The 24,367-nt window shown below is 46.2% G+C and overlaps 2 protein-coding genes across 2 annotated transcripts in view; both read right to left on the bottom strand.

Annotated features, from left to right (window-relative positions):
• C9H4orf51 (chromosome 9 C4orf51 homolog) overlaps nucleotides 1-16,873 on the bottom strand; it is a 24,857-nt gene extending 7,984 nt beyond the window's left edge. The window contains exons 1-2 of the mRNA XM_045202345.2: nucleotides 16,767-16,873; nucleotides 4,407-4,483 (exon numbers count right to left, since the gene is read on the bottom strand). Coding sequence (XP_045058280.2) covers nucleotides 4,407-4,483; nucleotides 16,767-16,873 — 184 coding nt within the window. The remainder of the gene's footprint in view (nucleotides 1-4,406; nucleotides 4,484-16,766) is intronic.
• MMAA (metabolism of cobalamin associated A) overlaps nucleotides 12,275-24,367 on the bottom strand; it is a 24,784-nt gene continuing 12,691 nt past the window's right edge. The window contains exons 4-7 of the mRNA XM_024569206.4: nucleotides 22,679-22,849; nucleotides 20,232-20,317; nucleotides 18,255-18,404; nucleotides 12,275-17,247 (exon numbers count right to left, since the gene is read on the bottom strand). Of these exons, the coding sequence (XP_024424974.2) occupies nucleotides 16,939-17,247; nucleotides 18,255-18,404; nucleotides 20,232-20,317; nucleotides 22,679-22,849 (716 nt within the window). The 3' untranslated portion in view covers nucleotides 12,275-16,938. The remainder of the gene's footprint in view (nucleotides 17,248-18,254; nucleotides 18,405-20,231; nucleotides 20,318-22,678; nucleotides 22,850-24,367) is intronic.

The raw sequence follows: 24,367 nt of genomic DNA, 5'->3' as shown, positions 1-24,367 counted from the left end.
ATGGATTAAAACATCTTTTTAAGTTGTGAATGAAAGAACAGGGCATCCGCTCATCTGCCTTAACTTCACAATTGCAGGTTAAGGAGGAGCGCTCTGACCATGTTTTATCGATGGCCAATGCGCGGCGGAACAAAGATTAGGAAAACCAGCCTCAGCGTGGCAGTCAGATTTGAGCCAAGGGCAGGCCCGAAAACAATGCTTTGCCTCCTTTTCATCTCCTCCCCGTCTCACCCCAGCCCGCCCTGCAGGCAACCGGGTGGTTTGTTCACACAAGCCCACTGCAGTCACCGTCGTGCCCACCACAGTGCTACCTGTGAAGTTCATGGGCAGAAGCCAAGGCAGCCACCTCCTAGTGGTTGTTACGCTTGGACAGTAAAGTGCACACGGAAACAGATGGCATCTTGTGACCTTCTTAATCACAGGCTTGGCTGCCAGGGTTCCCCTGTGTCCAATCTCTGCAGGGAATTTGGAAACTGTTGCCTTAGACTGAATATTTTCTGGCAAAGACATTTAACCATTTATTAGACTGTTTCCTAATTCAAAACAGAAACTACAAAACCAAGTTCCCAACACCTGAAAGGGATGTTGGTATTCCTGAGTCAGAGGCAGGCCATTCTGGAATTCTCCAGAGTGTGCTGGCAGTCAGCCAGCATGCCTGTCATTATTAGTGGGGTGGGGACCTCAGTCCCAGCTAACTGCTTATGACACTTTCTACATTTACTGGTGGCCAGTGTGAGCTTTTTTTACTGTAGTTTAAAAGAGATGCGTGCACTTCCCACAGCGAGGCATACAAATCAGCCAGAAAACACACCAAAGCCAGCATTCGCAGGTCCCTCCGATGTGACAGCCCACCCCAGGAGTGAGCGTGGGAACCCTGCAGTGAGTGCAGCCTATTCTAGGCCACCTTGTTCACGTGGCCATCAAATTCCACAGTTATGGGAGGAGGAGGAAGTAGGTAGATAGAGGAGGGGAGAGAGGGAGGAGGGGGAAGAAGATGAAGGTTACAACTCAGGAGAGCCAAGAAAATTGTATTCTGGCAAAGAGAGTGTACGTGCAAAGGTTCTGGGGCTGGAAATGGCTTACCACTTTCAAGTTATTAAAAGAAACTACTGTAACCTGAATAGAGTAAGCAAAACAGAGCAAAGGCACACAATGGGGCTGGAAAGAGAGGCAGGGTCACATTCATGAAAGAGTTAAAAGGCCTTGGTAAGGAATTAGGATTTTATTGCCAGTGCAACAGGAAATACAAGTGACATCAACTCATTCACGCTTTAAGATTTCCCTGTGTGAAGACATAATTCGTGGGGCAGTCTGGTGAGTTCTTTTTTGCTTTTAGAAATCTTTTGAGGTTTGGAGGGTGCTTCACAGAGAAATGAAAGTGGGAATAAAGGAATAGAAGAAAAGGGATGTTAAAAATGGACACAAACACTCTTGAAGAAACATGAGAATGCATACAGATGTTGCCCTTCTGGAATATTAGAATATTAGAATACTAGGAGAGTTCTTGTCAACATTCTTCTAGGTGTGCCATCCTTGTGGAACGGCGTATACCATGGAAACATTTCTAGCTGCTTCAGACATTCAGAATTGGTCACCTGCGGTTAGGGACTCTCCCAGGGAGATCTTATGTATGTGGTCAGCTCTGGGCATTGACGTGGTCATACTACTTAGAGCCTCTTCCCTGGTACATACTGCACCTCCTGGAACAGCAAGAATGAAAGAGGCCAGTGCAGCCTTTTTCAAAGGTAACCCGGGCTCGTCTTAGAGGGGTGCAGGTGTGGACACAGGTAAAGCGCCAAGGACAAGAGAAGGAACAGGGATGGCCAGTGAGTGCTGCCCCAGTTCAGCCGCAGTCTGCTCTCCACCCTGCTCTTGCTTCTGCTGGAAAGAAGCTTCCAAAGTGAACAGAACTTGCTAGAATCTACTTAGCAGCGTGTAAGCGGGCAGTTGAATTGTGTATCAATGTTTGTTGGCTGTACTACAGCTTTACGACATTTGGTTTTTCTTTTTATCAGGTATTGCTTCATACAGGGCCACAGGAGGGGAAAGCCACATCCAAATCAAACAACTGGAAAGAAATTGATAGTCATGCAAAAGGAAAACCACCTTCACCTGGGCAGAACAAATACAACTGGACTCTCTGAAAGGCAGTTGTGAGAAGGAATGAGCACTGTTTTGCTTTGATGAATGGGAATCACACTCAAGCCCGGCCCATCTGATTTGCATACCTATGTGAATGATACCTTGCTGCAAAGAGACAATGAGCAGACCACGATCTTTCCGCCAAAGGTGCGCAAATGTACACAGGTGGCTTGTACTGACGATTTGATCCTTGGCTTCAGTTTTAACCCCCTTCGTTAGGGGCTTCTAGCATAGCAGTTAAAGTTGATGATCCAAACATTCAACATGAGAATTGAAAAGAAGCACAGAAGGAGTTATCATTTGGCCAAATGACAACGTTCTGCCTTGCTGTACTGTCACCTCTTAATGAAGCAAGTACAGTTAAGCCCTCACTTAACTCTGTGCGTATAGGGACACGATGGACAACAAAACCAATTTTGCTGAAGGCTGATTCATATAAACAAGAGTAAGTCCCTACAGCATCCCATGGACATTATAAGGAAATGACATCAACCAAAACCACCTTATCTGAGGGTCTGCTGCCGCAATCAGTTAAATGAAAATGACCATTTGAGGAGCGTGAAGCAGGCGATGTGGGTAAAATCTATTAAGAAGTTGTCATTATGGATATATACACTTGTGTCATTTCCTCCCACCACTGCTTCACCATGAAAACAGGACCGGATAGGAAAGCAAAGTCACACCTGTCATATAGGTAAGTTACTGCTCTGCTGCTCATGTTACCACCCCTGAACTAGCCCAACCATCTGACCGCAGGCTGCTCCCGGCGGCCCAGGCCAGAGGTGATGAGCGGGCTCGTCAGAGTTCTGAAGGGCACAGGGAGAATATGAATGTAACAGGGCTGTGCTTTGTGCTCCTCAGATCAGATGCCCTGTCACCTCAGCTCACACCGAATGATGTGACCAGGCTGTTTAATCACCTGGGTCCCAGCTCAGACTTGTCTCCCAGCTACACAGTGTGTTTCCATTTTACGTTCATTGCTGCAAAGCCAGGAAAGTCAGTCTTTCCCGATTTTAACTATTGCACAAATGGTTACCTGTCCCGTGCTTTTGCCTCAGCCACCAGCGCACTGCATAAACCCCACCTCAAACGAACTGCTTTCTTTTTTTTTTTTAATTTTTATTGTTATTCAATTACAGTTGTATGCTTTTTCTCCTCATCCCTCCACCCCACCCCAGAACTGCTTTCATAGAGTCCGATTTTATTGTGAAGCCAGCAGACTAGTGACCATCCAAGGCAGCTGTTAAAAACCTTTATCTCCATCATTGAAGAAAACCCCGCAAGGCTGCAGAATAGCTCTGTTCACCTCCCAACACACACACGCACACGCACACACACACACACCCCTTAACCCTCTAAGTACTACAGCAAAAGTATTACCCAGAAAATTTCGCAAAGTGCTAAACAAATCTAATTTGAGGTGACATTAGTCTTATTAAACCTTCCAAGAGTTAACCCCGAGAGACGTAAATTATATAGGAAGAAAGCCTGTTGCTTCCTCCTCGGAATCGGAGTGTGTGGCAGGGTGCCTAGCTGTTTCCTCCCTGGGGGTTGGGGGTGGTGGGGAGGGTAATTGGCACTAGGAAGCAGCTGCCCAGTGAGGAACCCATTTCTGAACTCTTTGGCATCTGGGTGGAGCCTGGTGACCACTTCTTCCGTTGGAATGTGAGCCTAAGAGACAGGTGTCGTTTCTACCTGCCAGATAGAGACAAAGGACTCTGGAGTCCCTGGGTGGGGGGGAGCCCCAAGATGAAGGAATGTGCCCTTAAATCTCCGTGTGGAAGGTCGGCTTGCAAACCCCCCACCTTGGCCTTTAAATGAAGGCAAAATATCTTTTGTTGAGTTAAGCAACTGGAATTTGGGGGCTTACCTGTTACAGCAGCCAGCCTTATCCTAATTTCACTAAAACAGGGTGGAAGTGGTTATAGATGAGCAAGTGTCATTTACTGGCCGGTGGCTCATAGCTTTGTTTCTCTTCTTAGTTCTCTGATATTCCCAGTGAAGCTCAGGTTACACAACCAGAGCTGGAGGCTCTGGCGGAATTACCTTTGGGAAAAACTGGAGGAGGAAAATTTTGCCCTAAAATAACTGTCATCTTTAGGAGTGACAGACCCAGAGTAGAATATGTGGGTTTTCTTGCTAAAGATGCCTTGCCTGTAGTGGGAAAATGGAAACTGTGTGGACTTAAATCAAGAACTCAGAAGTTACAAGGAGAGCAAACTTGTGCAGAGGGCGATGCTTGGAGCCCATGGTGCTGCACTTACCTCTAACACCTGCCGTGTCTTGGGGACCAGCCCTGGAGGGTAGAAGGGTGCAGGTGGAGCCATTTGGCAATGACATCCTGAAGAAAGCAAATGGAAAAGTGAATTATAAGTTTACGGGTTTATAAATCACACCTATGAACTTGAGAGGGATTTTCATTCATCTGTTCATTTAATTTCTTAAACTTTTGCTTCCTCTCTTGTCCTTTCCACACTCTCAATCATAATCCTGCACCCCATTAAATCAACCCAAGTTGGACTTTCTCATTGTCTTCAGCAATTAGTTTGTTCCCTGATTTGTCATAAAAGGCTATGATGTTCAACTTTTGTACAAGCAAACCCAAGCATTAAGTTCCTAATTGTTTTAAGAGGATTTATGAGTCTTTTCTCTAGGGAGTTGTTTTCAAAAGAAGCGCTGAATGACATAGGAAATGTTACAGTAATCATGTGGGTTTCCCAGTACAACTTAGAACATCACAGCAGTGGAATAACCTGGGGACACCCAGAGGTGTGTCTGTCCTTCAGAACACAGCTGTATCTCACTCTCTTGTTAAGCAAGCTGTGGAAGCGCAGGGTATTTTGCATGAGATGGGCAGAGTCGTCACGTCTGGAGCACGTCACACTGGTGGCCACTGTCTCGGGGCCTCTGGCTGGGGAAGGCGGGGTGTCCCAGCTCCAGGACCTGCAGCTGAGCGTGCGAGGTAGGTGTTTTCTTGTTTTGCCTTTCACACTTAGCTCTTTAATTCATCTGGAAGTAATCTACTGGGAGCTGAAAATATTCCAGCGAAGTCTGGTGTCAGGTGGCCAGGCTACAGGAAGAGATTTTTCAGCCTCTTACACAGTGGCAGTTCCCATTGTTTTCTAATGCCAAGAATCACGTGGAACGTCCGTTAAGCAGATTCACTGGTGCCTTGTGGTCAGAATTTCCAAGGGGAGTGGCTTGAGAATGATGGTTTTCAACAAAGCGGATCACTCTCGTGGCCAAGCACCTGCAGGAACCACTGTTCTCAAGAACCATCGACGGGACGAGAGTGGTCCAGTTTCAATGCCGCAGACCCTGCTGTTCTTACCAAAGCTTTGCAGTTTTCCTCCAAAACACTTCTCGGATTGTTGCACACCTTGGGTTAATTGCTAGAGTTTTTAAAAAGTTGATTTTGACAGTTTTTTTCCCAGAGTTTTTCTGCTGTTATGGAGCGGAGAGAGATGTATAGAGACCCTCCCTATCTTCTGAAAGTCCTGTCCTTCACAAATGGTTACTATAAAATGTACATAACATAAAGCGGACATTTCGCCACATGTAACCCTACACTTCAGCAGCATTAGGCACACTCACAGTGTTCTGCAACCATCACTACTGCCACTTAGCCTAAGAGACCTCACACAAAACACCATCTTACAAAATAATTAATGAATGAATAATTTCATTTAAAAAGCATGAAGGCTTAAAAACTTATACTTATACCATACTTCTGCCTGAGGAATTCCAAAATGCAATTCGAACCTTGGCAGACAACTGGAATGGGTACGGACATTCCACAATAGCTGCAGTACCGCACTCACCTCCGCTCTTCCAAGGCAGGAGCTCTTTTTCCACATGTTTATTAATCTTACATATCTGCTGTTGAATCTGATTTAGAACCAAATGACCAACTCTCCTCTGTCTTGCACAGTATGGGTGTTGAAGCAGGAGGTGAATAAAAAGCATTATGTTTTGTAAACTTTAATATTGTCCTGACCTGACACAGTTTAAATGATCAGTCGGTCCACACTTCATTCAGTAACTCCCCCTTGGACCATTTTGACTTTAGAGCAGCGTAAAAATACCTCATTGTAGCCTTTCAGAATTTTAATCAAAGAGCTTTTGCTCCTAACTTAAGACATTTGTCCTTGGTGCTAAAATTAACCAAGGGCGGGGGGGGTGGGTCAGTGGTGATAGAAGGAGATTTGACTTGGGGTGGTAAACACAATAAAATAGACAGATGATGTATTATACAATGGATACTGAAACTTACATAATTTTATTAACCAATGTCACCCCAATAAATTCAATATAAAATAAGTTTAAAAAAGAGAAAAACAAATAATGAAATTCACCAAGAAAAAGATTAAAAACAAGAGCAAATTTAGAGTATAGCCAGTACTTTCAAAAGGAGCCGAATCGACCCTCTGCCATCATCGATAACCCCCACTGCTACTTAGCCCCGAGCATAAGCAGCCACAGTTGTGGAAAGGATGCCCTTATGATTCTGAGGTTCCAAAAATAAAGATACACCTCACCAGCTTGTGCTCTTCTGTGCTCTGCAGTGTCACAGGCTGCCTTGGTGAGACTGACTCACACGGTGACCACACTCTCCGTAAGTAGGAAATTAGTTCAAGGTTCTGTACATTTTCACCAGATACCATCTTTCCTCATTTTTCCACTTATTAACTACTTTTTCCTATTCTGACGAGTGCGTGTGTTTGGATGCCAGCTTTCAAACTGTTTTCAGAGAAGACCTCAGCTGTAGTGGAAGACTCCTCTGTCTGGCCAAGGGACGCCTTGAAATTCACAGAATGGGAGAAGGAACTTTCCCAATAAATTGACGTGTCAACATACGTGAGCTTTTTTAAAGACGCAGAGCCTGCAGTTTGTTGGGATAAATCAGACAAGACATCCAACTGAGCACTTTGGAGACATCTTAGCTTTAAGCATGATTTTGATAATTTGGAAAGCCTGGAAGGCAATGTAACTAATATTTATTAGGATACTATTTGAGTTAGTCTTCACATCTCAAGTCGGAGCCACTAATCCGTCTGATTTTCCAACAGATTTCCAGAATTTGGACAAGTTAGTTGACAATTAACATAGAGGGGGACATAGTTCATCAGGAGTTCTCCTATTTTCCTACATCTCCGCCAACGTTTTCCGCAGCTCTCTGATAGTGCTGTGGATGAACCGCTGCTTTCCCTCTGCGCCCCCTCCTGCTCCGCAGAGGGGGTTCCCGCAGAGCGGGGTCCCGCAGCACCCGCAGCCCAGAGGAAACCTGCCGCCAGAGACCTTTCCCACAGCACCCTTCCCCGTCCCCACCCCGCGTGCCTGGTGGCGTCTCCCTCCCTCGTGCGGATTCCTTATTTCTGCGGTTTCAGTTACCACATTAAACTGAATTTTTGTGGGGGGGGGGCGGGGGGTGGTTAATGTAGGGCTGGACTTAGAGCAAACATTCAGAAACTGCCTGTGGGGCCCTAACACCGCCTTCCCCGCTAGACATTCCGAGGTGGAGCGCAGCAGAGCGCGGGGGGTTTCAGTAGAACTTCCTCGTGCTCTGGGGGCTTTTTTTTTTTTTTAATTTCAGCTGAAAGTGGAAAAACTAGACAAGAAACAAAGTGAAGTGCCTTGGGGAGTGCCTTCGCTGAGCAGAGAACCCAAAATATCCACAGTTTAATCAAATACCCATAGTTTCATGTTTTCAAGGGGACGAGGTCATAATTTTACAGGCACTTGAGAAACGACCAATCGTCATTTCAGCTGATAACTGACATTTAGCTCTTCTTCCTGCTGACATTTACAACAGGAACAGACGCAGAGTGAAGTCGCGCAAGTCGCTCCGGGTTTACAATACCCTCTTTCTCTATCAGCGTTCTTGTCTATTTATAGCGACATGTCCAGGTGCAAATTACAAAGCGATCTTACTGGGGACACTCAGGCGGGTGCTGTCCTGCTTCCGAGGAAAATCGGCCGCCTGTGGGCGCCTCCAGTTCTTTTCTCCCGTAACTGCCCGCGTAGGTCGTGGGAGAACAGGCTGACCATCTCGTTTCATTCTGCCAAGACGCTCCAGCCTTGCGTCTGATCAGCTCGAACTCCTGGGAAGTCAGGGGTCTGAAGGGCAGAAGGATTTCTGGAGTCAAGTAGAAGAAGTGCGACATGGCTCTGGATGGCCAGCGCTGGGTCACGTTGCAAGCCCTCTGCACAATGAGGAAGTAATGTCCTTTTAGTAGCAAGAAACGAATTGGCTGGGCTCATCAAAAGTTGCCAAGCAACAGATCACAAAATTCCACAAATACTACCGCCCTCCTGCCCCCCAGTTTTAACTAGCAAATTTATAAGTTATATAACTTCCTGGCCTTTGTTCTAAGCAATGTACGGCTACAAATTATGGCAGGAAAGCAGACAGCAATAGCTTTTATAAATGAAATAGTGAGTCCTAACGATGGCTGGTTTAAGAGTGCCAAGCATTTGTTCCCTTTAGACTGGCCTCCAAGGGTCCTCACAAATATGAACTACTTGTGACATCAACAATAGCAGGTGACTCAACCTGTCCTATGTCACAAAGCAATGGTGCTTAAGCTGCCTGCCCACGTGTCAGCCCAGGCCCCACCCCCAACAATTCTGATCTAATTGGCCGGGAGTAGGGCCCAGGCACTGGTGTTTTTTAAAAGTTCACTCCTGCAGAATTCTAAAGAGCAGCCAGGGTTAAGAAGCAAGGTCATTGAAATGCCACTGTGAACCCTGTTGAGGTTGAGAAGTCACAGCATTCCATCTCTTACTCATATGACTGCCTGTGTCCTTCACTAATGATTAAATCTGGTTAATACAGTTGCCTGCCTTTCTCTGCGTTCGCAAACAAACCACCGGCAAATAGAACGAGATCTTTCAACATTCCTCCTTCCTTTAATCAACTCTTGGAGTGTAGTTCGCAATCCTTGTGCTTCGGCACATGCCCTGTGGAATTCTTCATAAACACGGATGCCATGCCTCCCCTGATCAGCGCTCTGTGAGTGGATCTCCCAACAGCATTAAAAAAGAAAAGGAAAAAGAAAGAATCTCCGTAGCGATTGGATCAGCACCTATGGGACACGTTAAACATGCAGAGGACTGGGCCCTACCTTCACAAACTCCACAGACTGTAGGTCTGAGGAAAAGCCCAGAAATCAATCTGTTCATATTGTCAGATGATTTTGATGCCATTGACCTCTGAATACTAGGAGTACTTGCTCCAGGAGCTGAATCTAAATAGTCAACGCAAGGCTGACACACCATAGGGTACGTCTCTCTGAGAATAACATGATTTGCGAATAATTGTTAGTATTTAAAATTAGGAGTTTCTTTCCTTAAAACTTTGAAATGTCGACCATAACACCTTTGCCCTGGGAAGACTAGGCAGATGTTTGCAGCCCCAGCTGCTTTTTCTCGTGGAGTTGAAGGCAGAGATTTCTTCAGAGCTCTCTTGGAGAAATCTAGATGTGATGAGAAGATGAAGACAAACAGTAAGTCCTGGCTGGTGTGTTTCAGTGGTTTGAGCGCTGGCCTGCAAACCGAAGGGTTGCTGCTTCGATTCCCAGTCAGGGCACATGCTTGGGTTGCAGGCTAGGTCCCCAGTAGGAGGCGCGGGAGAGGCAACCACACATTGATGTTTCTCTCCCTCTTTCCCCCTCCCTTACCCTCTCTCTAAAAATAACTAAGTAAAATATAAAAAATGAAAGAGGGGAATAAAAACTGGACTGCGCAACTCGCTTTGGCCCATCTGGTGTCAGCTAGCAGCTGCTTATCTGCTTAAACCTTTAGCAATTCTGGCAAAAAAGTGTTTTTAAAGAACTATCTGCTAGCAAGATATATATGGTTTCAAGAAAGGAAAATAAATAGAACATATTTGAGAGGTTATTTGTAGAAAATATTTTAAAACTTTCTTATTTCAATATATTGTGAGGTAGTCTATAAAATATGTAATAAAATAAGCTCTTTATAAGTTATGGTATATTTAACCATAATTTACCACATTTCTGGTCCTTTATATTAGTTTCAATGCTTTTCCCAAAATCAATTATGGTATCATTTTAACAATTATAATCTCGAGAATCAATAGTAGTAAAATTTAAAAGTTTAAGCAAAAGTGTCTAATAGTGGTTTACATGTAAATAGAGCTTCATCCATCAATTCATTAGATATTGGACAAGTCTGTTGAAATAAGCTGACTTCAAACTAGAGAATAAGTAGAACAGACTAATTAAATTTACCATCCTAAGTATCTAATCTATGAAGTCCGAGAATTCCAAAGGCCTCTGGGCTCACTCTGTCCTCCTGTTGTCCGAGTCTCTCTCACTGTCTGGGACACTGGTACTCAGCGCTGATTTGTATGATCTGACTTCCGGGTGGAGCCTGCACTAAAAACTTCCTTTGTACCTGAATTATGGCAAGTTACGTTGCTCAGTCCCCGTGTGTTAAATGTGAAAAAAACCTTGACAAGAACTCTGGCTTGTGAGTGCCCTTTAGTGAAAAGAGAAACTTCCTGAGTGACCTTATACCCAGTAAAACCAGCAGGTGGCGTACCTATCACCTGACTGGGAGAAGGGGGGCCAGCGTCGGCCAGACTTCTGTCTAAACACAAGCTGATTATTATTATAAGGTGTTAATAGATATTAATTAACAGTTTCAAGGTTCAGTCCAGACAAGTTGGGATAAACATATTTCTTCACTGTGGGACTTAGAGCCTTTAATATTCCAAAGTGCATTGTGAATCTTTCAAAGGGATGTCGATGGTGCAGCATTTCCTAAACTTATTTGGCCACGAGCTCCGTTTGTAGGGTGAGGAGCATCTCGGGGTACTGCTGTCCCATGGAACAGTCCAGGAGCTGACAAGGCTGGGGTCTTTACCACTAAGACAATGGCTGCGCGGTAGTCTCAGAAATTTACTAGACCTTGACTAGACATCCAGCCCCAACTATGGACACAGCTGGGAAGAAGGTGGATTGAGCAACAGTTCTTGTTTTCTTTTTAACTGAGACGCAACATACAACTCGTGAAATACACAAGTATACTTTACATGTGTGTACATCCATGTAACTACCACCCAGATGTATCCCTCTGGTCCCTTCCCAAACAGCACGTACACATACGCTCCCCGAGGTAGCCGCTATTTCGATTTCTGTCACCACAGACTCGATAGGTCAGGCCGCATTCTGTGAAGGCAAAACCCATTCCAAGATCAAACCAAGGAGGGAAACAAGTTATGGAAAGGCCAGAAGAAGCAGAATTCCCTGGAGCAAAAAGACCCAGTAGGAAGCTGCAGCTTCCATCTCGGGCAAGAATCTGTCCCCTCCCATAAGGTGCCAAATGCTGCTATTTGGGTAAGTGTGGCCACCAGCTGAATGAGCATACATAATGTGTTGTGGTTAATAGCTGTTTGAGTCTGTCAGTTAGAATAACATTAATGCTCAGCCCTTGATCTTGGAACAATTTCTTCAATGCTTACCAACTGTGTAACTTGGAAATGTTTAGTACCTTATCAAAAATTGTGTGGCACGTGGTCTCACGGACACAGGACACAAGGAACCAGTTGCAACAGGACTGGACAGAAATAAAGAGGGTGAAAGTGCACAGGAGCAGGAAAAGGAAATTGATAAAGTTAGTGAGGAGAAGCCTAAAAGGAAGGATGTTTTCTTTTCTTTTTGAAATTTTTTTGGTTATTTTTACTATTTGAAAACTGAAATTGATTTCAAACAGTGTATGCACTGTGATCCCAATTTTGTTAAATAAAAAACATACGCATATATGTATTTATAAGAAAAGGTCTAGCAGGCTATACATCAAAATATTAATACTTATTACATATTCCACATCATTTTTACATTATTTTATATTTTACGTTTATTTTCTAAACATTTTACAATGAATATATGTAACTCATAATCAGAGCCACTATGTTATTTTACAAAAACTAAAACGAATGGGATGCATCCATATAAACCTATTCCCCAAATCTTGCGAAGACTCTCTTTTGGGCTTACAATTATTTTTCTCTTCTACTTCTCTATCAAACAAACACACACACACAAAACCCTCTAGGGCAAAGCCATTGGAATCAATTCAACAAATATGATGCTTCTTAGACTCTCTCTCTCTCTCTCTAGTTCTGGGTCCAGTTATCAGAGGCAGGGAGAAAATAAGTCATACAACTCTTTCGGCAGGGCGGGGGGCGGGGGAATGGGTGGGGACTAGGGAACAGGGAAATGGAAACAGAAAAACATCAGGTTTATAGTGGACCCCATGTGAGAAACCTGAGACAACAGCTGCTGCTTTCCAAGGAAACTGTCTATTCACAGGTACCCACACGGAGGTAACCCACAAATTGTGTCACACACACAAACAAGATTCACAATAACTGAAACTAAAAAAAGGGTCCCAACCATGGGCAAGGCTTTCTGAAGATCTCCATGGCACCTCCCGGGATCAAGAGCATTCAGTGGGAGCCGTCTTCTGCTCTCCCCGGCGGAGTGGAGGGGAAGCAGACCCACGAGCCAAGCAGCCCCTCTTCCCTGTACTGTAAAACTAGTCATCACGGCACAATTCTGCTGTACACAACAGTCTAGGTGTCAGACAGAATACACGATTAGGACAGTGGAAAGTCACTGAGAACGAACCTCCTAAAAGGTACTTCAAAGTTCTATTCTTGCATAAGTGCCCTGAGTCTTCGGAGACAATCATGTAAATAATAATAACAACTGGTGGTTATAGAAGCAAATACTTTTATGTTCTAGACACTCGGCAAGCCCTTTACACGCATTAATTTATTTGGTCCTCACGATGCCACGAGGAAGGTACTGTTATTGTCCCCATTTTGCAGATGAGGAAACTGATCCACAGAAAGTTTGTACAAAGTCACACCGCCAGGGAGTGACAGAACTGCAGCTGAAACTCTGACAGTGTGACTGCAGTCCGGCCTCTAGACCATCTCGACCCACACCTTTAACCTGCTTTACTCTCTCATCTGTCACCTCCACCCACCTCTGCCGATGCCCTTGTTCCTGAGGACGGACGCGCGGCCTCCTGTCACGCACATCATTCAACACTCTGCAGGGTCTGCAGTCAGGTTCGAAAAGCGCCCATCAAAGGTCATCCGTTAAACACCAGCATGCAAGGCCCTCACAAACCCAGAAGGTCTCCAGGCAAAGAAGAAAGGTTCCATGACGGTATCACCCGTGCATATTTCCTAACTGGGATTACAACGTCCTCTGTAAGGAGGATTTCATCTTAGCAGGTGACAGCTTCTAAATGCTTGAAGATAAACAATAGGTAGATGAACCCCTCAGAGCTTCAAACAGTTGAATCCTACCTGGAAGGCCATGGTAGGGGGAAGGGACAGGTACAAAATAAAGTTGATGAATTGGTCAGTTAATGCATGAGTGTTGGTGAACAAAGACCAGAAGATGAGTCTTTTTAGGACTGAAGAGACAGTCCCGTCATTCGCTCCGTATTCAACAAGGGAGTCACTTCCTACAGTTGTTGGCTCCGTCAAACACAAATCCAAGTTTTACTTTTCTGTTACTAAGTTTTGTCTACAAGTTCAGGGATGCACAGGAGGACTATGCACAAGACCTGGGAACAGAGGACCCTACAATGACCTAGGTTGAGACTCCACCCACCTCCTTCGGACGCTGAATTGGCATGGGGGCAGATTTATAACGTGCACGGGTACTCACGTACCTGTTTCTGGGGTTATACTGAGGGATGCTTTCAGCTTAGAGAGATGCAACAGTACGCTGTCCTACAGAAATGTGGGTACCCCAACAAATGCAATTTAGGATACTCTGGAGAACTAGATTAATTCAATACATTCCAGCTCTTTGGCTTACCATTCTTTGTTAAGAGATTTTTCAGTATGTGGCTTTGTCTCTGTGGCTCTGTATAAGCTTTGCTCAGAATTTGTTCATTCGTCCATTCATTCCATAAATATTTATTATGCGTCTATTCTGGGTCACTGAACACCACCATTTATTATTCTGTGCCACACTGGTCTACTCCCAACAAGTACAGTGATATATGTTATATTTGCCGCATTTTTCCTGCCACCCTCCTTTACGTAGGGGACTGTGTAAAAAAGATTCACAGAATACAAATCTAGGTGGGTACACTTTCTAAATATTATGAAGTAGGTATACCATATACAATGAAGTAACTTCTGTTCTGAGGTACAAATCCCTACCACATTTTTTTCAGCACATGATTAAGGTTAAATTATTTTGAGCTAAAAATTCATACTGCAGATACCACATGAGAGGGCTTGATGCCAGAGCAGCTTAACAGACATCGTAAAGTGTAACGAACCAGAGTGAGCGTCCCAAGGGCAGAACAAGTTCCATGTACTCGACCCCACCCCACTCTCTCTGGGGGGCAGCAGACAGCACCTCTGCAAGGCAGAGAAACCAGGACTGGCCAGACATTTCACGTGGCTCCTCTGCTGCTCACGGCTAATGGCCTTAGAACGTCTCTGTAATCTCCCGAATCCCTCTTACGGAAACCCAACCTCCCAGACTTGTACATTTAGGTCCTTTGGGTCAGTTCGTCAAAGCCCAACAGTGAGTGGTGGGATAGCAGCAGACGCAGGGTGCAGCACTTTGTCGAAATAAACATGAGGACTCTCTTGTGTTCCTTCTGTTTTAAGGGTTTCGAAGGTCCCGAGGGAAGGCAGAATTGGGAGGTCACAGACTATATTCTTAGCTGGGGTGGGGAGGACTGTGATAAAGTCTTGGTAGAAGTTTCCTCTCTGAGTTAGGCTCAGATGGGGCGTTGACATTAGCATACTGGAGCTGCTGTAACAAAGCACCACAGACTGGGTGGCTTAACCCCACAGCAATGCACTGTCTCGCGTTGTGGAGTCTAGGTGTCTGCTCTGCAACCAGGATGTCAGTGGGGCCCACGCTCCCTCTGGAACACGTGGGAGGATCCTTCCTCACTTCTTTCTACAGTCCGCTGGTTTTCCAGCCATCTTTGGCATTCTTTGGCACACAGCTGCTTCACTCCAGTCTCTGACTTCATCTCCACAGTGGTCCCCCCATGTCTTTGCCCTCCCATGACTGTCTTCTGATGAGGACACCAGTCATGTTGGATCAGGGCCCATCCGACTCCAGCATGACCTCATCTCAGCTAATCACATCCGCAACAATCTTGTTGCCAAGTAGGAGCACATTCTCAGAGACTGAGCATTAGGACTTCCATGTCTCTTTTCAGGTGGACCTCACTCAAACCGCAACAACGAAGCTGATGCTCCACAGTTCACTGCGTACAATAGTCTGTGTCCTCTATGGTTCCAAGAGCCCCAAGTGACTGGAGCTAGTGGGAAGGAAGTTTCTGGAACCAGCAACATCACTGGTTTTATCAAGAGGTGTTGTGATTTCTTAAGTTCTTACCCTAAGATGTAGTGTGTGTAGCAAATCTCTAGTAAACAATGACATTTCTAGAATTAAACAGCCCGATAACCTAAGGAAGAACAGGAACAATTGAAAAGATTACAGTCAACAGGCAATACATTTTTCTTCAGAGCTGGTTCTAACCCACGTAATAGAGAGGTCACTGAGTAAGGGGCCAGGGGAGGTGGGTCTGAGTCCCAGCCACGCTGGCTGCTTAAGCAAAGCACCTGAGCACGCCGAAACTCATTCCATCTCCCTGAGACTTTGTTCCGCAGTGGAAGCACACACTGCCTGCCCCACCCACGAACCCGAAGAAACAGGGCCTTACAAACTGTTCCTGCTGGCTGAGAAGCAGCCACATTTATACTTTCTCCAAGCCCCTGAAACACAGGTTGAGGTGGGCAACTGATTCCAGGCAACTCACCCACGGGTTCCCCTCAGCGACCTCTAGTGCCTCTGAAAGTTGAACAGGCCAATCATATGTCTGTCAGGAATTTAAAATTAGGAAGCCAGAAATCACAAAGGGTTAAAGTGGGAACTAGAGCTGCAAAATAATGAGCCGAAATGAGAGCTAGAAAGGCCCTGACGACTATATAAACCCCACTTGTGTGTTTTGGTAGTATGTTACCAATAATTAGGTCAATATTTAATTATCCCTTTTCATGAGGCTCACTTCCTTCAGGATAACATATCGATAACGCGTATTTATTTATATCTTATGTCTATGTGCAAAATTTCTTACAACACTTACCAATTATCAAGCGCTAAGCAGTTTGTAATTTCTCATCTAATTATTCCAACAACACTATAAAGCAGATTCCCTTATCCTAACTTTACAGATAAGCAAACTTTAAAGTTGTGCTCACATCACCGCACGTTCCGGCTGTTCTGTTACTCGTGTACATGGATGGCTGTTTCAGAAATCCTGGAACAGTCAATCATGGTTTTCAGCTCTTAGAAGCCCACCATGTATTATTCTGGCCTCAAGTAAGACTTCCGAAATGTGGTGACTCTTGCTTACATGTTTCCTTGAAATTTCCAGAGAACACAGAATCGAGGGAAGCATTTTAAGGTGCACAAACATTCACCGTCCTCGGCGTTCTCGGCTCCTGACTGCTGAGAACTCTCTTACAGGCCACCGCGCCAGGGCAGAGAACAGAGAGAAACAGGAAAACACGGAACTCAGTGACAGACCACAGGTACCTTGTAAGTACTGCCTGACCGCCTGACCTCTGCCATCCACAGCTAATGTTCTTCCAGTTTGCAGGCACGGTTCTCAGATACAGAGGCTGAGGGCACCACGAAAGCATTACTGAAAATATAAGCACACAAGTGACTTTCAATATGAAAACACTTTATGAAACGGTATGGAAAATTATTGTATAGGATACATCTCATTAGTCCGTGCTTGAAAAGCTTTCAACAGCAAGTCTGCCGCCAGTCCTGGGGGGAGGGCCCCACTGAGGACCTTCCTCTCCAGCAGAGGGATCTGCTCCCGGACCGTGGGGTGGGCCCTGAAGTGCTCCAACACGCTCTCCTGGATGAGGTTCCACATCCAGACCTTCTGCTGCTGCTGTCGCCGGGCGGTCAGCTCCCCACTGGCAAGCATCAGGTCCCAGAACTCTCTCATCTTGTCCCACATTTCAGCGATCCCCTCTCCGCTTCTGGCAGAAATACGAACCACCTGTTGAAAGGGGGAAAAGCGGCACCGTGCTCCTTACAACGACAGAACACGCTTTCACAGGGGCTTTGATGCTGCCAGTGAATTCTCGCAGTCTAAGGAAACAGGCAAAAACAGGAACTGGCAAAAACGAGACATTGCATTGCTGTGTCCGAGTTACTACATGGGGAAACACCAGATACACCGAGGTCACTTACTAGGATTCCTAAATGCATAGCAGAGATGAATTACTGGTTCAAGGCCCAGTTTTCTAGCCCAGAGATTCATCTGGATTTAGGATTGCTCAGATGGTCTTCAGACCCCGTGGAGGAACAGTGAGAGGGTCACAAGGGTGAGAAGGGCCATGCTCAGTAGGTTTCTCTGAGGTCTGATGCCAGAAAATGAAACCAGGGTGAGCAACTCTGCCAAGGCTGCCTGATTCAGCAAGTGCAGGGAGCTCAACATCCAACCCCTGCACGTACAGGACTATGGACCCAACGCACCAGGTGACTGGGGAAGACTGGGAGCTCAAGGCCAAGTCACCACGGTTCTCCTCACGGTGATCAGAGCTTAGTCTTTACTAACACAGTGTAATTCTGCAGACAGAGCTGCCACGTCAGTATTATTGCCTCGCTCATTACAGGACTCTTCTCCTCCTCCCTTATTGAAAGCAGCACCGAATGAGCCTAAGGGGAAGTTAATCACTTCAAGAGCCTTCTTCTCTCTCTTACTCAAACTCTAGTATAGATAATCAAATCATTAATTGCTCCATAATCTTAAAGAGGTTCCTTTCAGAAGGGATTTGCAATCATTTCCAAATGGCTTAAGCCCAGCATTAAGCAATCTAATCTATCACCTCACAACTAGTTTTTGACATCTGCTGGTTGAAGGATTATGTTGAAAATCATGACTACATACTCCAGCTTTGTCATAATTCTTAAAACTGTAATCTCATATAGGAGTAAAGAGATCGAGTCTACGCCCAGCTCAGACGGGGCTGGGGCGGGGCTGCAGCACGGGCGCCTGCGCACCTTGGGCTTCCAGACTCCGGAGCGCCGCCGGAGCAGCTTCAGTGCGCTCACGTACTCTGCCTGGATTCTGCGGGCCGGCACTATCAAGTCGCCGTCAGATTTGGTGATGGCTACCAGGTCTGCCATCTCAATTATGCCTCTTTTGATACCCTAAAGAGAAAAGGAGAAGAAAGTGATTTATCAAAAACATTTAATTACAGACAAAAAAAAGGAGGGGGACGGCAATTGACACTAAGATTTTGGAAGTCACGCGCTTCATTAACTAACGTTTTCTCTGCATCTCTCCCAAGCCCTGGGTACCAGGAATCACAATGGCTGGATAGAAATTACTCAAAAGCACCGTCTACTGGAACTATGAAAGTCATCCGGAAAATCTTCTAAATTTAGAGCCCACCATGCTGAAAGACGCTCTGAACTGGAGTGAATGTATCATCGAGACACAACATGACTGAGCGGCAGGAGCCAGTTCACTTGGCCTCCTGATGGAGCCTGCTTCTCCTGAGCTAACAGTGCAAGATGCGGAACCATCCACCATTGAGGCGCTTAGAGAGAAAGCACGCCTATCGCCACGTTCTGTACATTTAGAAACAAAGTCTTTGAAGTTTTCCTTAAACGTACCAGCATATAGTGTTTTGTGTTGTTGTTTTTTTTAATTTGCTTTTGAGGAAAAATAACCCGAGGATAAAAAATACCTCAATCTCTTGATTTAAATTATGCTGTAAAAAAAAACAAATAAACTAGAAATCCTAAGGCCAAACCTTACTTGAAAAATGTAGACTTTTCCATCTAAGATTAAGATTTCTTCTCAAATGTTTTAAAACGTAACTTTCAACGATTAAATTCTAATATTTAATGTTTCTAAACTGCAGCACCCATTGTCTGCTGTCACTCTATTTTTAGAACTAAAATTCTCTGTACAACAAAGAATTCGTCTGGTCTTTGTCCAAGGTTCCTGGGGGAGTAACCTCTACAGCCCTGGAATTTCCTGAGTGACAGGGGTGTCTTTGTCACCACGGTGCCGGGACCACACCTGAGTTCAGAATGGGAGCGAGCCCCAGAAAGGCCCACCCTGTGACTGGGGCCTGACCTCTGGGGAAGGCTGGGGCGGGGTGCTGGGGACTGAGTTCAGTCACGTGGACAAGGATCCAGTGAACCACGCCCACGTAAAGAAACCCCAGTGAGAACTCCAGACCCTGAAGCTCAGGTGAACCCCCTGTGGGTGGCACACATCAGCGTCCAGGAGGGACCTGCGTCCTGAGGACACAGGAGCTTCAGGTTTGGGACCCTTCCCGCCCTCTCCCTACGTGTCCCTTCATTTGGCCAGTCCTGATTTGAATCATGAATCTGTAGCTGTACTACAGTGCCCCCCCCCACCCCCCGAGTGCTGTGAGTCATTCCGGTTAGTCATCAAACCTGCGGGAACCCCCACATTGGTGGCCAGTTGGTCAGAGCCATGGGTGGCCTGGGAACCCCCAAGCCTGTTGCTGGTCTGGTGTCTGGAGTGAGCACGGCCGTGGCAGGGGACAGTGCCCTCCACTGGGGAAGGCTGTTAATGCCAGGTGGCCCGTGCCAGACTTGCGCTGCAGGACAGCCAGGACCCTACTGTACTGGACATGAGCTCTGATAGTGGGATCCCAGTGAAACACGAAGGGATATCTTATGAGGAACTCCTCAACCAACTGGACTCCACACGCCCACGTGGCAGTGGCCCCTTCCCACTGGAGCCGCCCACATATGCCACCACTCCCGGGTCACACGTGGCCAAATCTGGGCTTATCATTAGCTCAAGGTCCTCAGTTCTGTTACTGTACGTTGGGAAAATATACAAATCTGCCTTTGACAAGTATTTTAGCCAATGTGAATGTTGCTGGTTTTTTCCCTACACTAATAACAATTTAATTTACAAAAACACATCTGAAACTTGCACTTTCAGAGATGTACACTTTGTTTTGGGGAGGAAAAAGTCAAAACAATTACCTGCAACTCATCCCCTCCTGCTGGTGGCAGTAGTAACACGAACATGTCCACCATGTCAGCGACAGCGAACTCCGACTGCCCCACACCTGAGATTTAAATCACAACTGCACACTGAAATATTCACCATGACTTGGCTTCCCAGCCCCACTGACGGTCGTTTCCACTCCACTTCGTTCACTCATTCCATCACCCACCAGACCCGATCCCACCTTAAACACCCCCTGAAGAAAGAAACATCCATGTCCTAGCCTATAAGCAAGCCTGTTGCCCTTCCCATCTCTCTGTCCTCCTTCCCATCAGCCTCAGTCTCTGACTCAATGAGAACCCCGGGGCCTACCCCCCACCGCAACCCCACCCCCACTCCTGCAGCGCTCTCTCTGCGCTGAGCCCTGTGACTCCCCCCTCGTACTGTGCCTATCGACATTCTCCGCCTTCCTGCCTCCTCACCCTTCTGCACCAGCCCTGCAATCCCCTGCCGTGGATCAGGGCAGTTCCCTGTGCTCTGGCCTCTGTGTGTGCACGGGTGTGGATCTAAGGGAGCGCAATGGGGTCATAGGCTCCGACGTCTACTGCAAACCCTCACAGTCCTGTAAAAGCGGTGCCCCTGCGGGCCTTCAGTCGGCTCCCCTCCCATTGCTCACACTGGTCACACAAACACCCACTGTCCAGTAATGTTGCACAGGATGACGGCCCCGGCACCTACTTTACAGCGAAATAACAAGAACTTCCTCAGCCTCTCCTCTCTCCCCCCAGCAGTGAGCAGCCGTGAACACGAGCTCTGCCCTCCGCCTCCTGGCCAGTCCTGGTGCTACAGTACTGGCTGGAGATGACCCTCGCTCCCTCGCTCCTCCGGTCCGCTCGGCGCTCTGCTTTGTCTCTAACCTCGCCTTCGTCTATGGCTCTGTCCCTCGGCATATGATGTGAACTGCACTCAAGTCTTTCTCATCTGGAAACCAAATAGATCGAGTAAAAAACCAGCACGAAGTCACAACCGCCTCCAACTATCACCAGATCTCTCACTTTCTCTTTAGAGCTAGGTTTCTAGAAAAAGCATACATGTTTGCCATCTTCATTTGACTACCTCACACTAACCTCAACCCACTGAAATCCAACTCCCACCTACCCCGCTCCTCCAACACCCCTCTCAAAACTCCCTCCTTCCCCTGGGCAGAGATTGCCAGCTGCCCATTCAGTCTTTTCTCTTCTCTACTTCCTGACCCCAGGGCTACCAGGAGCATCCATGTACCTGAGGAAAGGCCATGGTCACCAGACCCCCTTTCAGCCACAGATGATTAACAAGTAGAAACTCGTCAGACAGGGTTCCCAGGAAAGGTGGTTTCTTCAAGGGCTCACCCAGCCAGAGGGTACACTCTTCTGCCTGCCCCTCTGCTCCTCCTTCCTCCCCCCTCTCCTTCCTTCTACGTGGGACATGAATGCAACAGAGAGCGACCAGCCATCTTTTAATGACAGCAGAGAGACAGAAGCCTGGGACATGGAGGACATGGTAGAACACCCATGCCTGCTCAGGATGCCTGCCTCCAAGCTTTTATTTAAAAAAATAAACCAGTTCCTCATTTGAATCCCAGTTATTCTGAGTGTCTGGGACAAGCAGCCCAATGCAATTTCTAGGTAATACACTTGGTGTTTATGGTCCTCCTCTCCCCTGATTCTCCTGCCACCATGAGGGCAGTTCCCCCTCCATCACCCTTAGCTGGGGGAGTTCTGGCCTCCAGCCCATCTCTCTTCATACCCTGCCATCACATCCTGCGCTAGGCATCCTGAGCACACTGCGGTTCTCTGAATGGGCCACACTCCCTCACGCCTGTGTCTTCCCAAGCACCCTTTATCCCACACTTTATGTAACTCCAAGTCTTCCTTCAAAACTGAGTTCAACTGTCACTTCCTCCTGGAAGTCTTCCTTGATACCCCAAATCTGATTCAGGTTGTGTCACAAACATCATTCAGTAACGTAATACATTGTTTCCCCGCCAGAATGTGAATTTCTTAGGTTTCCATTTCCGTATTCTCATCACATGTAATTATGCAATAGGGACATAAAAATGAAATAAACATGGCCCTGTTTTCAAGAGGCATCCAACTGCATTAATTTTCTTAGCAAACACTGTAGACATGAAATGTGTTTAAGCAAAATAGGTGTCACGTTAAAGTCTTGTTTCTGTAGGTCATCCATGTGCTTACAGATCTCCTCTGGTACTTACAACACATCACCTCGTGTAACAGTTACCCAGAGACATGGCTTGTTTTTCTTCTCTTCAAGGGCAGGATTATAGCCTATACACTCAAATCTCCTAGAGTCTGAGATAGCGTGTATTTAATTATACCTTTAGGAACAGCTGCTGCATGAACAGATGAAGTTAGCTGTCACTCACGTTTACGCAGAGTATATTAGAACAGGACTTCGTCGTGAGGCAGAAGATCACACTCACCTACAGTCTCAATGAGAATGATGTCGTAGCCCCCTCCTTCACAAAGCAGAATAGCTTCATTGGTGGTCCTTGTCACCCCTCCTAGAGTGCCTCTAGTAGGAGACGGCCTGATGTATGCGTTCATATCTCTTGATAACTCAGTCATTCGGGTTTTATCACCCAAGAGTGATCCTAAAATGCACAGTTACATTTTATAATCATGGAACACCTATAAGGGCCAATTATCAATTAGAAGTGCTTTATGACATTTCTCCCAAAATCTCAAATTGTATTTCAGATTATTGAGCTTTTCTCCCATACAGTATACACAATTATACCAAATTAAGCTTTTTTTTTTGAGCGTGTCAAGCCCTTCAAAACCTGTAATGGCTTCCCGAGGACTAGAGGCTCACATCTCGATTATCCATCCCACCTAGCCTGTCCAGTCTCAGCACCCACTGGTCCCCACACTGGTCCTGCACCACAGCCAGGGTGGTCTCTGTACTCTCATCTTCACATTATCGTGCTTATGGTTCGTAACTCGGCGTGATCCTGCCCCAGAGGAAAGCTGGCAACACCTAGAGATATTTTTACTTATCATGATGGGGGGTAGGGTCCTGCTAGAGGCACTCTAGGAGGGGTGACAAGGACCACCTGGTGGGTGGAGGCCAGGGTATTGCTAGGCAGCCTTCCATGAGCAGGACAACAGGGGCGCCAGTAGTGCCGAGGTGGAGAAGCCCTGCTTCAACCTAAGTTCCTCGCCTATAGGACCGTATCTTACACATTTTGTACGCTGATTGCTTGTTCACAGTGGGCAACTAACTCAACGCCTATTGTGATGTTTCAGGGTTTACTGCAGTATTTTGGCAAACATCAATATTTGCAAATTCTGGAAGACTGAAAGCCCTGGAACTACTGAAATCACCTGTACCGTCTTCCCTTTAACCACGTATCAACATTTGAATGTCTATGCTGTTCTGTCCTGAAGTTCAATATTCACTCTGTGCAAGAGCTAACTTTTCCACATGAAGTTGATAAAGTTCCTTCAAGACACGCCCTCTTCCCTTGCGATCCCAGTTTAGAGTTCTCACAGATGCTAATTCTGGAGCACAGACCCGCCACCTCTCTCCACAACCTCACTCACTGCACATAAAACTTCTTTCTAAAGTAATTTTCTGCATGAATCCCCTCTGTGTAAGTCAACAGTCTGCCGAAACTATGCTTGAAATTATTCTCCTATAGATCCTAACGCACTGAACTGCACATTATGAAATTACTCTCCCATGTAATTGTCTTTGCCAGTGAATCCAAAACTGCTGGGCGCCGGCCCTTAGGGAGCCTCAGAGCTACTGGGGGGACCTGTGTGTGCAAAGCACAGGTCTGCTTCTCAAACCTTAACGCGACGCTAGTTTTCAAATGTATGTACTACACTTAGAACTCCCTGTTTATCCTTGTGTACTTTTTTCTTTCCAAGTCTCTATTTCGTTTTACCTGAGACGAAAGGTTTGACAAAAGGTTTGACACTCAAACCTTTCTCAAACCAAAGAGTTTCATCTTTGGTTTGAGAAAGTTCGGGAACCACACAGTATGCAACTTGCAATCAGGACGCCGTATGTCAGCATTTCTGCTGGTGTTACTTCAAACTACTGTTGAGCTCAACCTTCTGTTGAGAAAACAGAAAGCTACTGTTTCCTTTTGCTATTGCAAGTG

Source organism: Desmodus rotundus, chromosome 9 (assembly GCF_022682495.2).
Source record: "Desmodus rotundus isolate HL8 chromosome 9, HLdesRot8A.1, whole genome shotgun sequence".
Taxonomy (NCBI): Eukaryota; Metazoa; Chordata; class Mammalia; order Chiroptera; family Phyllostomidae; genus Desmodus; species Desmodus rotundus.
Note: the sequence above shows the minus strand (reverse complement) of the source record. Positions and strands in the feature narration are given on the sequence as shown.